Source organism: Epinephelus lanceolatus, chromosome 12, assembly GCF_041903045.1.
Source record: "Epinephelus lanceolatus isolate andai-2023 chromosome 12, ASM4190304v1, whole genome shotgun sequence".
Classification (NCBI taxonomy): Eukaryota; Metazoa; Chordata; class Actinopteri; order Perciformes; family Serranidae; genus Epinephelus; species Epinephelus lanceolatus.
Window position 1 is genome coordinate 21,947,488 of NC_135745.1, and position 12,758 is coordinate 21,960,245.

The 12,758-nt window shown below is 39.6% G+C and overlaps 1 protein-coding gene across 1 annotated transcript in view; it reads right to left on the bottom strand.

Annotated features, from left to right (window-relative positions):
* b4galt2 (UDP-Gal:betaGlcNAc beta 1,4- galactosyltransferase, polypeptide 2) overlaps positions 1 to 12,758 on the bottom strand; it is a 270,007-nt gene that overhangs the window by 50,625 nt on the left and 206,624 nt on the right. The window contains exon 5 of the mRNA XM_033651114.2: positions 2,855 to 3,042. Coding sequence (XP_033507005.1) covers positions 2,855 to 3,042 — 188 coding nt within the window. The remainder of the gene's footprint in view (positions 1 to 2,854; positions 3,043 to 12,758) is intronic.

Here is a 12,758-nt window from a genome sequence, read left to right on the forward strand (position 1 = left end):
GCTCAGAGAAGTTTCTCTTCTTGGCTGGACTACACCTCTCCATGTCATAAACTGGGCAGCGAGGCCCCTAAACCAAGAATATATTGAGGTTGGATATTTAAATGACAATTGTTTTCAGTGGCATTTATCAATGCCTGATCATTCCTACGCTGTGATTGGCAAGATGAGAACATTTCATGAACCATACACAAACAATATTGTTAGATGACTTCTGCGTTCGGATCTGCGCTGGTTTGTATTTCAGATCAATAAATGAGGGCCAGTCTGCATGAATTCTCTTCTCCATTTTTTCCACACACTGTCTGTCTTTATTTTTTAAAAAATTGACAGTAGTCCTCATGTTGACCCATGTGACTCACTGAATAGCGTGCTAACGTTGCCAGGAGTAGGTCACGCTCTACCATAAATACGCTCTCTGTAAATGTTCAAATGAGCTGCAGCACACTCACACTGAGCTCACCCAGGGAACAAGTACTTAAACAGCCACTAGATTCTGTACAATGTAATGGTAATATTATAATGTAATACATTGCATAAGGTCCTTTGAGAGACTATAATTTGTGGAATGTTTCTGAAAGAGCCGTGTTGTGAAATGGACTTCAAGGTGACCCTTTCTGCTCAGAGAGCTGTCAGGTGTTGTGAGGTGCTAAGGTAATGGAACAGCACTTAATGTGACCTGACTTTCACTGGCAGTGTTTTCACCATTTATCAAAAAACGTACAGCGCTTTTACATCTGAGAGCAGCTAAGGTTGTCTTCCTGAAGTGACTCAGCTGGAATACAACATTTACTCTTTGCTCCGACGTCAGCTTCATGATGCTTGAATCAAGAAATGCCATTAATTCTTTGTTTGTTTCTCCCTTGCTGACCTTTCTTCCTTTAATTTGGGAAGCCTCTTAAATGCTAAATCTGACTAACGAAAAAAGTTACTAGGCTGACTCAGACCACTTTGACCTTGGGAACCAATTTTCTACAATGATCTTATTTCTACATCAGCAATTAGCTGCAATCAATCCTGTGACCTTCTACTCCCCCAAAACACCAGACTTTCCTTTTACCCCCTTTCTCCTTCATTTTCTAGCAACCCAAAAAACTGATGAAACCATTTTAAGTCTTTACTGATTCATTGCTAATAAGAAATGTTAGCTCCAACCCTGCTTACCACCTGGTGTTGTATTTGTTGCCAGATAGCATTAGCGTATTGAGCACTATATCAGGGGCCCGCTGCAGCCCCTGAGGGTTTTCAGTAGGATAACTCTTGTGGAATGACAGCTCTTGGATTGGATAGGTCACATTCACTGGCCATGTTTGGGCCATTAATCAATGCTTCTGGTGCTTTTAGGTAATTGAGGGCAGGTGTGGTGTCATTATGCAAAAACAGACAACTAAAACAGGACGCTACTATTTAGCGCTGGAACTAAACTGTGGAACTCTTTCGGCTACTCTGCATTTTGATGACTTATTCAAGAACTGACTCTCTAATCAGATAATTTCCTACAGACTTAGACTAAATGTCAACATCTAACTGACATGTCATATGGAAAACAGACAATCCGTGGGTTGCTTGTGTAGCTGCAGCACATCACTCAGCAACAGGCCGGTCTAGCAGGTCCAGTATTCCAACAAAGTTAATGAGGGTCTCCGCAGACGCTGTAGTCTAGACTTGTTAGTTACGCTTTGTATCATGTGCTCTTCCTAGGACTACAGAAGTGTGACCAAATAAAAACTGGCAGCAGTGAACTGTGGTGCATTTTCATGCTAATTCAGTCTTCAGACAAGGATTTCAAAGTATAATGAGATTTAGTCAAATTAAATACTGCTCTGTCTATTGTCTGTCTGAACACAGACTTCAACTCTAGTTTTTTTTTTCTTTTGTTAGGCAGCCAATTGCATATTTTAAACTTCCCCTCCACTCAAAATGTGTTTTTTCTTTTGTTTATATCCTCTAAAATGTCTGACCTTGACTATATTGACTTGTATCTGTGCGAAGTTTGTCACTAGAGAGGTGTTTTCACATTCCTCCACTGAGGGGGACAATTTCTGTGCACTTCCCTAAAATCTCAGATTCAAACGCACCCCGGCCAGCTATGTTGTGTATCATTAATATGAACGCAAATCACTGGTATTATTATATACTATCTAACTAATATTCATGCAAAGAAACCGAATATATCGTTATGCAAACTTTTATTAGACCTCTGGTATTTAATCATGTACTAAGCACCAGATATTACTGTAGGTTCTACAACCACTAACACTGTGTCAGCCTCTGCCAGTTATAAGCTAACAAGCTAACAAACTGACTGAGGCTCAAACACGTATGGCTGAATCTCTCTTGATGTTTCCTCTAACGCCTGCCATCTTAATGGGCAAAGCATTAGCAAAGCTCTTTCCCCAGTTAACCTAGCGCTTGTCTCACATAGCCAGACTTATCTCCACGCTTCATTTTAGTTCTGTGCCAGCACTGGACAAAGCAAAAACGGAAAGTAAAAGTGAAACCTAGTGCAAGCAGTGATGGTGGGTGGGGCAGAGTTCAGATCTAGAATTTCCCAATGATTTTTTAGAACTTTTTATGTAGGAGAACTATCCTAAACAAATAATCATAATTTTACATGCTTTAAAATGTGTTTAGTAGGAAACTTTAAGTTCTACTTATGTGTGTAAAGTGATATATAGTAATGATTTAAGTAGACAAGTAAGTGCAGAATCCACCTGCAACAAAAATTACTGATTGGATTCTGGCAAATCGAGACTTATCAAGGTAACTGCAAGTAGAGCTTTGTGCTAATAAGTTGGAAACCACGCTACCTTGTCAAAACCAAAATCACATGTTAAGTTGAAAATTATGCCCTAACCTGAAGCCAAACTTATCCATGGCGATGGCGAAGTGCCTTGGCTGGTCGTAGCAGTGGTAAAGGTTGCGGTCATCCATCGGGATCAGGTCCACGTCGCTAAAGATGAAGCAGTCGTACTCTGCGTCCTTCAAAGCCTCCGTGTAGCCAACGTTCAACAGCTTGGCACGGTTGAAGGTGTCCTCACCCAACTGCAAGAAAACACAACAGGAAATATCGTTATGTAATTGTCTACACTGATGAGGAGGACAGGTGTTGGAGCCTCATCAAACACATCTCATGTCTTTGATCGTATTGTCGTTGGAAACACAAATCAGGATGTACGATATTATGACACCTTCAGATACTGTAAGCCTGTTTATATAATGTACGACATGTGCCTTCAAATTGGGGTATGCTGTCGCTTTGTAAAGTTAAAAGCAGACTAATACAAGAGTGCAAGAGAGCATTGCAGGGGCAATAAATGAGGAGGATAGAATTAATACTGCCAAATATACTGTATATAAAACACTGAGCATAGCGTTAGTTCAGGCAGGATATAATGTAAAGCGCAGCTCACATCCCAGCTACATCAGCTGATCTCAAACAGTCCAATCAACTGATGAAGCAGCTGATAGATGGAAGGGAGTCAGCTGATAGATCACATGATTCCTTTCTATGCAACCAATTGGTGAATCTCATTCAGGGCGCCCTGTTTAAACTGCTCTGGCCTGCCTACTGTTGCTGCTTCCTCTGTAAGCCGCTTTGCAACCCGCCTTCACCCCAGCTCCTCCTTTTCATGTTGTGTCTGACTTATCAGTGTCATTTCTGTTTGTCATTGATGCTGCTCTGTTCTGTTCCCAAGGGTCTCTGCTGCTGCTCTCCCTGCCTTAGGCTTTCCATGTAGGCGCATGGAAGGGCAGAGAGATGTGTCATCTCTGCCTCAGACTCTCCTCGTTTGCCACGGAAGGGCAGAAAGGTTTGCTCTCTCTGCCTTATGCTTTCTGCGTAGGCCTAGGAAAGGCAGAGGGGCCCCAGAACAGAGCCATACTGCAAAATATAATACAGCAAATGGAAATAAAGTTTCCTTTGACTTAAGTGGTCCTTACTGAGTTGCTATTTTCACTATACTGTATGGGAACAACAACTGGATGCTTAACTGCTACAGGCACTGTTACTATGAACAAAGAGAATATGAGTCAGACCAAGCCAAATGAGGTCAGGCTCACATTAAATGTGTGTTTCCATATTAATCTAATATGAACTGATGTGGCTTTTTTGACCTCAAGACAAGTTCAGCTGCCTGAAACAGAAAATACTTATTCTGAGACTCTGCCTAGTTTAACACCTTAAAGTAGACATTCTGGTATTTTTCAACCATTTTTTACCTTTATTGAAGTGGAATCACTATAATGAATTGTTAAGTAATAAATGGTTGTTATTAGTGCAGACAAAATGGGAGTTTACTGGCTAGCTAACCAAACAGCTAGCTTGGTTAGGTGGCTGCCCCATTGTAGTTCCCTGTGCAACTAGCAAAAAGAGCTAATTCAGGGGGCTAATTGTGTGTTTACTCATGTTTGGACTCAAACATTTGAACGCTTTATGTCATTTTAATCCGTCTAGAAAGCTTTAGAATTTACTGCTTGCCCCAGTAAATGCTTGCTGGTCTGTGTTTCCCAAATCTCTGTAACAAAGTCCAAAGTTTAATCTGTAGTCAGAATGGCCAGAATTATAAAAGAACCCTGGTTGAAAAATACCAGAATATTCCTTTAACACAGCTAAATCCATCATGACCACCTAAGATGACACTCCGGTTTCAGAGCATCATTAGACATCAGTATTTAGTTTCTGCAGCGCTGGTCTGTACTTATCTCTACAGGCAGTGTGTTTGTATTGAACCCAAGAGAGCTGGCTGCTGCAGTGAAACGCATCTGTTTTTCAGTCTCTGCATGGCCCAGGTTCAACACTTTGGCGAAGATAAATGCATTCTTGCCAAGCTGCACAGCGGTGCAAGATAGTCGGGTTAATACATATACGACAGCTATGAATTCAGTAATGTACAAGGTATTCCAGAGTATATCTCTTTCTGCAGAAAGAGGGCAGGGAGGTCAGTGAGCAAGAAGTGAAGCTACTGTGCAACCTGACACTCTTTGGCAGATACTTCTCTGACGCACGCTGACAGCCCATCCTCCTCCAATTCTCTCTGAATTCATTCCACTTTTCATGACAAGTACAGTGAGAAAGGTAAGGAAGTGGATAGAGAGACAGAGACGAGCTGTCCAGGAGTGAGATAGAAATTCAAACCCTTTGTAATGTCAGTACCTGGTACATGCATTAACAGAATCATCAAGACTAGATCCCCTCAGGAAACGCTTTTATTCACTTTACTGTACGACCAGTCCATTTATTTGAGTACAAATGGCCTCAAGTTCCTTTGCAAGTGCAGGTACAATTTTTATATTCATTGTAGCATCAGCCAAACATGGATAACTGCATATCAGGATGATAAATGAATCACTTAAGACAAGTTACAGCTATAAAATGTGAGGATTTGTTTCGTTTTACCTGTCTAGTGTCAAGTCTGTTTTATTAGTATAGATCAATATCACAAATTTACCTCAGGTGGCTTTATTGGTTGCACTAAACAAGCTATTCTTATTTTTATTTTTTTTAGGTCAATTAATTTAACATATTTAAAAAGTACAAACACAAAATAAAACTTATGAGCAATAAAAGCAAAAACAAGAAGGATCCTCAGCAACATATAAGTTACAGAAATTATATGGTTCATGTTCAAAAGGGGTAGGAAGAAGTTAAAAACTTTTCTGGACCTAATCCCTCTGATTTTTATATATTAATCATAGACAATAAAAATTCAATAAAAGCTGTCAATGTCCACGATATTTATGTCGATCAGCTTAAACACATAAACCTTTTTGGACAGAGCAAGAACAAAATAATTGGAACAGATGTACCAAACCCATCAAACAGTCCACAAACAAGAAATAACCAAATAGAGAATCACTGGTCCAGCTTGTTTCTGAAGAGTTTTATTTAGTTTGGATCAAGTCTTACACTTTTTAAGCTCATCATTACAGTTACTCCATAGAACAGTGAAGTTTTGCATTTGGTCCTTAATGGTGTTTTTTTTAAATATACAGGTTCCTCTCAACTTGTATTTGATTTCTCTCTGCTGGAACAACCCTTGGATGGCACTGGGCAATTGCTGATTAGTTGCCCTGAACATAATTTGAATTGCTTTATAATCAATTAAATCTTGAAATTTTAGTTTTTTTGTATCATTCATTTATCAATTAAACAAGGAAATAACTGGCAGATTAATTTGAAATAAAGTATTCATTAGTCAGACCCTGTGTCACATGTAAATATAAGAATTATCTTATTTACAGGAAACAAAGTTATTTAAAGGTAAACTATGCAAGAATTGTGCATTTTGCATTTGCGTTTCTTTCAAGCTGTGTCCACGATTTTCTCAGCTTCCTCTATGAATCCTTGGATGTTTGCAGCTTATGGTCTGACACTTGGTCCCTACCTTTTTATGAAGTCCCAACCTCACCTGCGTGCTGTGCCCAGAAACATCCTGAACACAGCCAAATAAAAATAGAATAAAAAAAGAATACAGACAGAGGGCAGAGTCTCAGATAAACAGCAGATAAATGCACTGCCACACACTTCCAGTGGGTCATAAGTCATGATTTTATTTATTTGTTTATTTATCAGGGACAATGCATATTAATGAACAGTGAACTGTAAATATATATTGAGAGGGATTACTTTTGTTTATCCATACCTTGGCTTTTGGGATAACCTTGTATAGTTTACTTTTAATATGTGCAGCCAAAGACTGCTATGCTTTAATCCTGTTACCTCAGGTTATTTGATGAAATAAAACCTACTGTACACATGAACTATTTGACACAGCTCAGAGAGGAAATATCTAGTTCTTCGGGTTGAAAATCCAAAGATTATATAACAACTGTAACACTATTTATCAAAGGGTAAGCGCAGATGTCAAGGTCTGAAAACCTGATTGTGAATTTTTTTTTTTTTAAATGCTCTTTGTTTTTAGAGCTTTTTGTATTATTGTTTGCTGGAAAATATGATTGTATGCTGTCTCGTAAGCAATTGGGGGATAGGCATAATAGCAAAACACTTTATTCATTCATTACCAACCTAGGTTTTTGTTTTATCCTTCAAAAATTCTGCTTGGGTTACTGTCCTTGTTAAAAGTTTGCATATGTTTGTGAACGCTATGTTACAATTTGATGAAAGAATACTGATGAAAAAACAACTTTGTACATTCTTTGTAATATGTGTGAGATAACTGATAAAGTTACAGGAACAATAGTGAGCTACAATGAACTGTATCTACACTGAAAAATGAGCTTTAGGAGTTATCATGACTGTAATGTGGACTCTCATGCAAATCTGCCTTGTGTCGTTCTGTTAAGTCCTTCTGCAGAAGCCTCGAAGACATGAGGGGCCCCACATGACAAGATCACATGTTTATGTAGATGTGGCTGGGTCCCAGTGCGAAGCTTCATTCCTCATATAGAAAAAGGATCCCACTTTAATGAGCGTCTGAGCATCAACAGTATGTAGCCGAACAATGAACCACTGTTACACATATTCTGCAGTCATGTATTCTTTGGCCATTTGGGAAAACCACCCACTTTTGACAGCACGGAGAATCTCCGAGATGATTAATGCATCTGCTGCCTGTCCTTACTCCTGTTCTGAATACAGGTTTTTTTTTTTAGGTACACTTGCGTTCATACTGGTGCATTATCTGTTTGGACTGACAGTGAATCAAGTACAATGCGTAATCCCCCTGGTAAACCCACTAATACCTGAGATTTGAGAGCATAATCCCCTGTGCAGGTAACAAAAAAATCTATTGTCACAAATCCACTGCGGCTCCAAATATCAGCTGAAGTGGTCTTCTGTCTGTTTTTTGAACAACAGTCTGTTCAGTAGGTTGGAACAACATCATATGAGGTTAGGCGAGCAAAATATGACCGATCAGCCCAGAAGATCAGCAGCTGATATTTCAGAATGAAAAGTGAAATTAATCTTAAAAAAACAAGTGTTTTACATCAGTGATAAAACATTGAGTGGTTCTTGTAGACTGGGATAAAATATGTTTTGCAAATTAACAGGTGAGTTCTGATGGAAAAGTAAATCAAACAATGGATTAAACTGAGGCACCTTCTAACAAGAAAATATTATTTTGGATTAGCTTTCAAGTATTTCTCATTTTTCTATGACTTAATGTCTGCACTCAATCAAAAAGACACCATGTTTGAGTCTTTTTTAAATTCTTTCAATTTGCTTAGTGTCTAAAAGTGATGTAAATGTGGACATTTTAGCCCTGTCGACATGCATACAGCTATTTTCGTAAACAGATGTTTGCCACTACGTTTTCACACTCAAACAGAGTTTTAGGTCATGAAAACAGAGATTTTTAAAAACTCTGTTGCTATGTATTCATGTAGATATGTAAAACGGAGCGTTTGCATCTTCTTAATTTGCACATGCCCATTGTTGCTTTGTGTAATGAACGTGCGCAAGGAACAATAACAACAACAGTGAACTATCTTAGGCCTCATTTACACCGCAAGCGATTAGGGTTTGGTCGGTTCTCGGTAATACCAGTTCGGTCCGGTACTCCATCTTGGACCGGGTTTTATTTTTTGAGACCGACCGGGCCACATACTCAGGCAGAACGTACGCGGAGTGGACGCCGCAGAGGTCCGCCCGGTAAAAGTGGACGTCCGCAAGCCCTGTGCGTGCAAAGCACGACCGCGCGGAAAGACTGAAAGAACAAAAGACTGTTCGGCATGTATTTTTCACATCGCGGGGATTTTTCACGGACATTTTTACACGTAGTCCGCTCCGCTTATAGTACGCCCGAGTCTGTGAGCACCTGTGTCTGCCTCTTCGCCAAGCGCACAGCAAGCAGGAGAGTTTGCACTGATTGAGTAAGCTGCAAAATTTATTTGTAAGGAATAAAAGAAAAAACTTGTTACTGTCACTCTGTTGTCCTAAGGTCGTTTTTTATTTTAAATGAGTCAATTGCGCCCCAAGTGGCGAAAATCCGGTATTACTGACTTGATGCGTTTTTGTTTTTTTTTTTCAAAAACCGGACCATTCTTTTTTTTTCTCATACCGACCCAACCCTACAAGCGATGCATTCACATAGCGCTCGCAAAACGGTCCCGTTAAAATACAAACCACACCCGAACAGTTGGTGGCGGTAGTGCACCGTGTTTGCAAATCACCAATAAACTCCAAAGAAGAAGAAGTGAGTTTGGACCCAAAGCCCAGGGTGGACAGGTTCGCGTGCCAGTGATTATTCCAACGCTTGGAGAATTTATATTTAGCACTACAAATGTGTAAGTACATGAAACATGTGCCTGTCAGGTCTCGCTTGGTCAAGGGGGAGATGTCTACAGTGGCCGAGAGAGGTCACAACACACGCAAACTTTTTTGTTGAATACCGCGACCATTCGGTCGCAACTCGTGCAAAAAATCAGCGTCTCTTCTATTTTCGAGCAGCGCATAGAACGGATGCGGTGTGAATGCTCTAACCTGTTAACATGCTCGCCGAAATGAAAACGCAGCGACCGTTCGCGCGTGCTACACGAACGCATCGCTTGCGGTGTAAATGTGGCCTTACCATTTTGTTAGCACTGCTTGGTCTAATGACAACTTTTCACTTAACCTTAGTATTGCTGCAACCTTTTACAGACAAACAGAGCCATCTGCTGCGCAAAATGCTTTTTGCTCCACCTCAGCATCCATAGTTTAATGAAGTCCACCAACAGCAGTTTTGGATCAGGCCCTGTCAAACCAGCACATGGTGGGACAATTTCAAGATTGATTTCAATTTTGTTGATTTTGCTTATACAGAGCATCACTCCTATCTTTGAGTGAGTTCCTTTGGTCTTATGACAAAAGGGAATCATGAATTAATGGTTACGTAAAAGGTAACATCAACTTGTAGACTTAACTACCTCTGTGACGAGGGGAGACTGTGGAAGACAGCCTCAGCAGTGAGCATTTGGATTCATCCTTTTTGGTCCAGTATAGACGGAGATATTTTGTGAAACAAACTTGATGTGGACAGATTTTTTTTTTTTTTTTTTAAACACAGAAAGAAAAATAGCCGTATATGTGTAAAAAGGGCCTTTGATATTGGGGATTAGGCACATAAATTTAAATAATACGCTTTAAACGTGACGTTTTAAAACATTTTCACTATTTTTGAGTGAATCGGCATCCATTCACCAGCTAGTCGCCAATTCAAATCTGATAAATTTCGGAAACTACGTGGTCAACTAAAACTTTGAGGACCCCTTTACCACTTCCTGTTTGTTTACAACAAAATAACAACACCCTGGCTATCGCAGATTTTGTAATTCCTGTGTTTTTAATACATTATACATAGAGTACAAAGGTCTACCATGCATTGTAGGGCCGTAACGGTACATGTATTTGTGTCGAACCGTTCGGTACGCGACTTTCGGTTCGGCACGACCCTGTACCAAATTATTGGGCGCAGGATATTATTTTATTTTATTTTGTTTTATTTTAATTCCATTTTTGCGAGCCGAACCATTTAAAATATCTAGTTCCCCGACGGACATAATTGAGTGACGGACCGAGTCCCGTAAATCTCCGCTTTCACTTTGTGCAGCGCATTCTCACATTTTGACAACATGGCAAGTGAGCCTGACGAACCTGAAGACCCACCTGCAAACCTTAAGTCCTCCATTCGGGAACACTTTGGTTTCAAGGTAAAATACGAAGATAGAAATAAACAAGTTGACAAGACAAAAGCAGTGTGCCGCACTGCAGAATAGCGGTCGGGTATGTACTTGGAAACACGTCTAACATGCTAACGCATCTAAAGCGACAACACCCAAGTTTGAACGTTAACCGGCACGACTAGAAAAAGCAATCTGGTGCAAACTACGATATCGTCGTCGTTTAAAAAGAAAGAGCATTTCCCTGACCATCGTGCTAAAGAAATAACCAACGCCATTGGAGTTGAGTAAAATTGTTTAAGCTGCACTTTAGATATAAGCATGTTTTGTTTACTGCACTTTAACAAAGTGGGAAAGCTAAGTAAGTTCCTAGTAAAACTGAATCTGAGCAGGCTTTAAAGCTGACCAGCTGCACTATACTTTTTATTTTAATTGAGTAAAACTGTTAAAGCAGAAATGTATATTTATATTTAAAAAACGTTAAAAAAACAGCAGGATTTTATTTTTCACTTTTATATTTCTATTTTCATTCAAACAATGTGAACAAGCAGAATTTTATATATATTTGTTTCATTCAAAAATTGTGTAAAAAGAGTTAACTGCTGTGGTGGTATGTTTTAATAAGGTTATCAATAAGTAAAAGATATTTAATAGTTGTCTATTTTTTTCATTACTGTACCGAAAAAAACGAACCGTGACTTGTGTACTGAGGTACGTACCGAACCGAGATTTTTGTGTACTGTTACACCCGTAATGCATTGTTTGCAGTAGCACTCTGTTTTCCAAATGACATTGTGAGTCTGACATCAAACAAATCTTCAGGTGCCGGTACCTGTGTTAGAAAGGTTTACTGTGAAAAAGATCCTTTTGTTATCATTTGAATGTTAGTTTTCTCACCCTCTATAAATAACTTCTCACAACTTCTCACAACAAAGTTTCATCTAAAAAGTGGATTGAGAGTTGTCTTTGTGCTGCAAGCCACAATCAATAGACACAGATTCTAATTTGCTTGAAAATGTGTGTTTGAGAGACAGAGTGAGAAACAAAATAAAAGACAAAAACAAAGAGTCAGGAGACAGAAAAGAAATAGATTCTCTACTGTAGCTCCCTGCAGATACATCTTTACAAACCAAGCCCTCTTTTTGTGTTCCTACCCTCATTAAGCATTAGTGCGGCCATTGTATATAATTTTAATAAGATGTCTGCATCTGCACCTCCCAGCATCTCAACTTTATGGCGCTCTACATCTTCCCTAATCACTTCCTGCCACCAGCGAGTTCATATCCCTTGCAGGATGTGAGGTAAACTGACAGCCATTATATTGGACAGGCCATTTAAGTATACAGAGGTAAGAGGATTGATGGATACAGTGTTTCACAGGCTTGTAAGTGCGGGGGTGGGTGTACTTATTTTAGCTGCATTGTGTTCATTTGCTGGGTGATTTATAATTTAATATACACTTAATTTGCAAGGGGGTGTATTTCAGATTTAAATATATAAAATGCAACACTTTCTATCTCACTATATAAACTGGCAAGATGCCATGTAGAGGAGGATGGTGCAGTCTTCCTCTGTGTCTCCCACCACTCCATTGTTGAGATCTTTTTTTTCAAAATTGGTTGTTTTATTTTGTTGACGCAGTGTTTTCTGTGGACTCTGCATTTCCCCCTGCTGCCGGCTGCACTTTTCAGCTTTTTTTTTTTGCTCCTGCTTAAGGCTGTTGTTTCCTGACCAAAACCTGTCTCCACTTTTTCTCACCCAGAATGCACTGGAAAGAACTGCACGATTTGCCTACAGTGGCCCACAGGGGACAGTAAAACTGTTCATGTGTGAATATTTGACAAATCAACAAATTACACATAGACAGGGTGAAATGCGGGGAGGGTACTCCCAATTTAGGCGGCGATTTTTGGGCTCCACATTTGCAATTTCACAGGCATCTTTTAACTTTCAAGGACATTTCTGCTCCGTTAGGTTTTGATCAGGCTGGGCCATCATGCAGTGTGCATATGCATGTGGGCATGTGGTCTCGGCCTTGTGCAGATGAGTTTACTGACAAGCGAGACAAGTATGTGTGTGTCAAAAAGATGGTGTCTGCAAGCTCACAGACAGGTGGAAAAAGTATGAAAAATATTCAG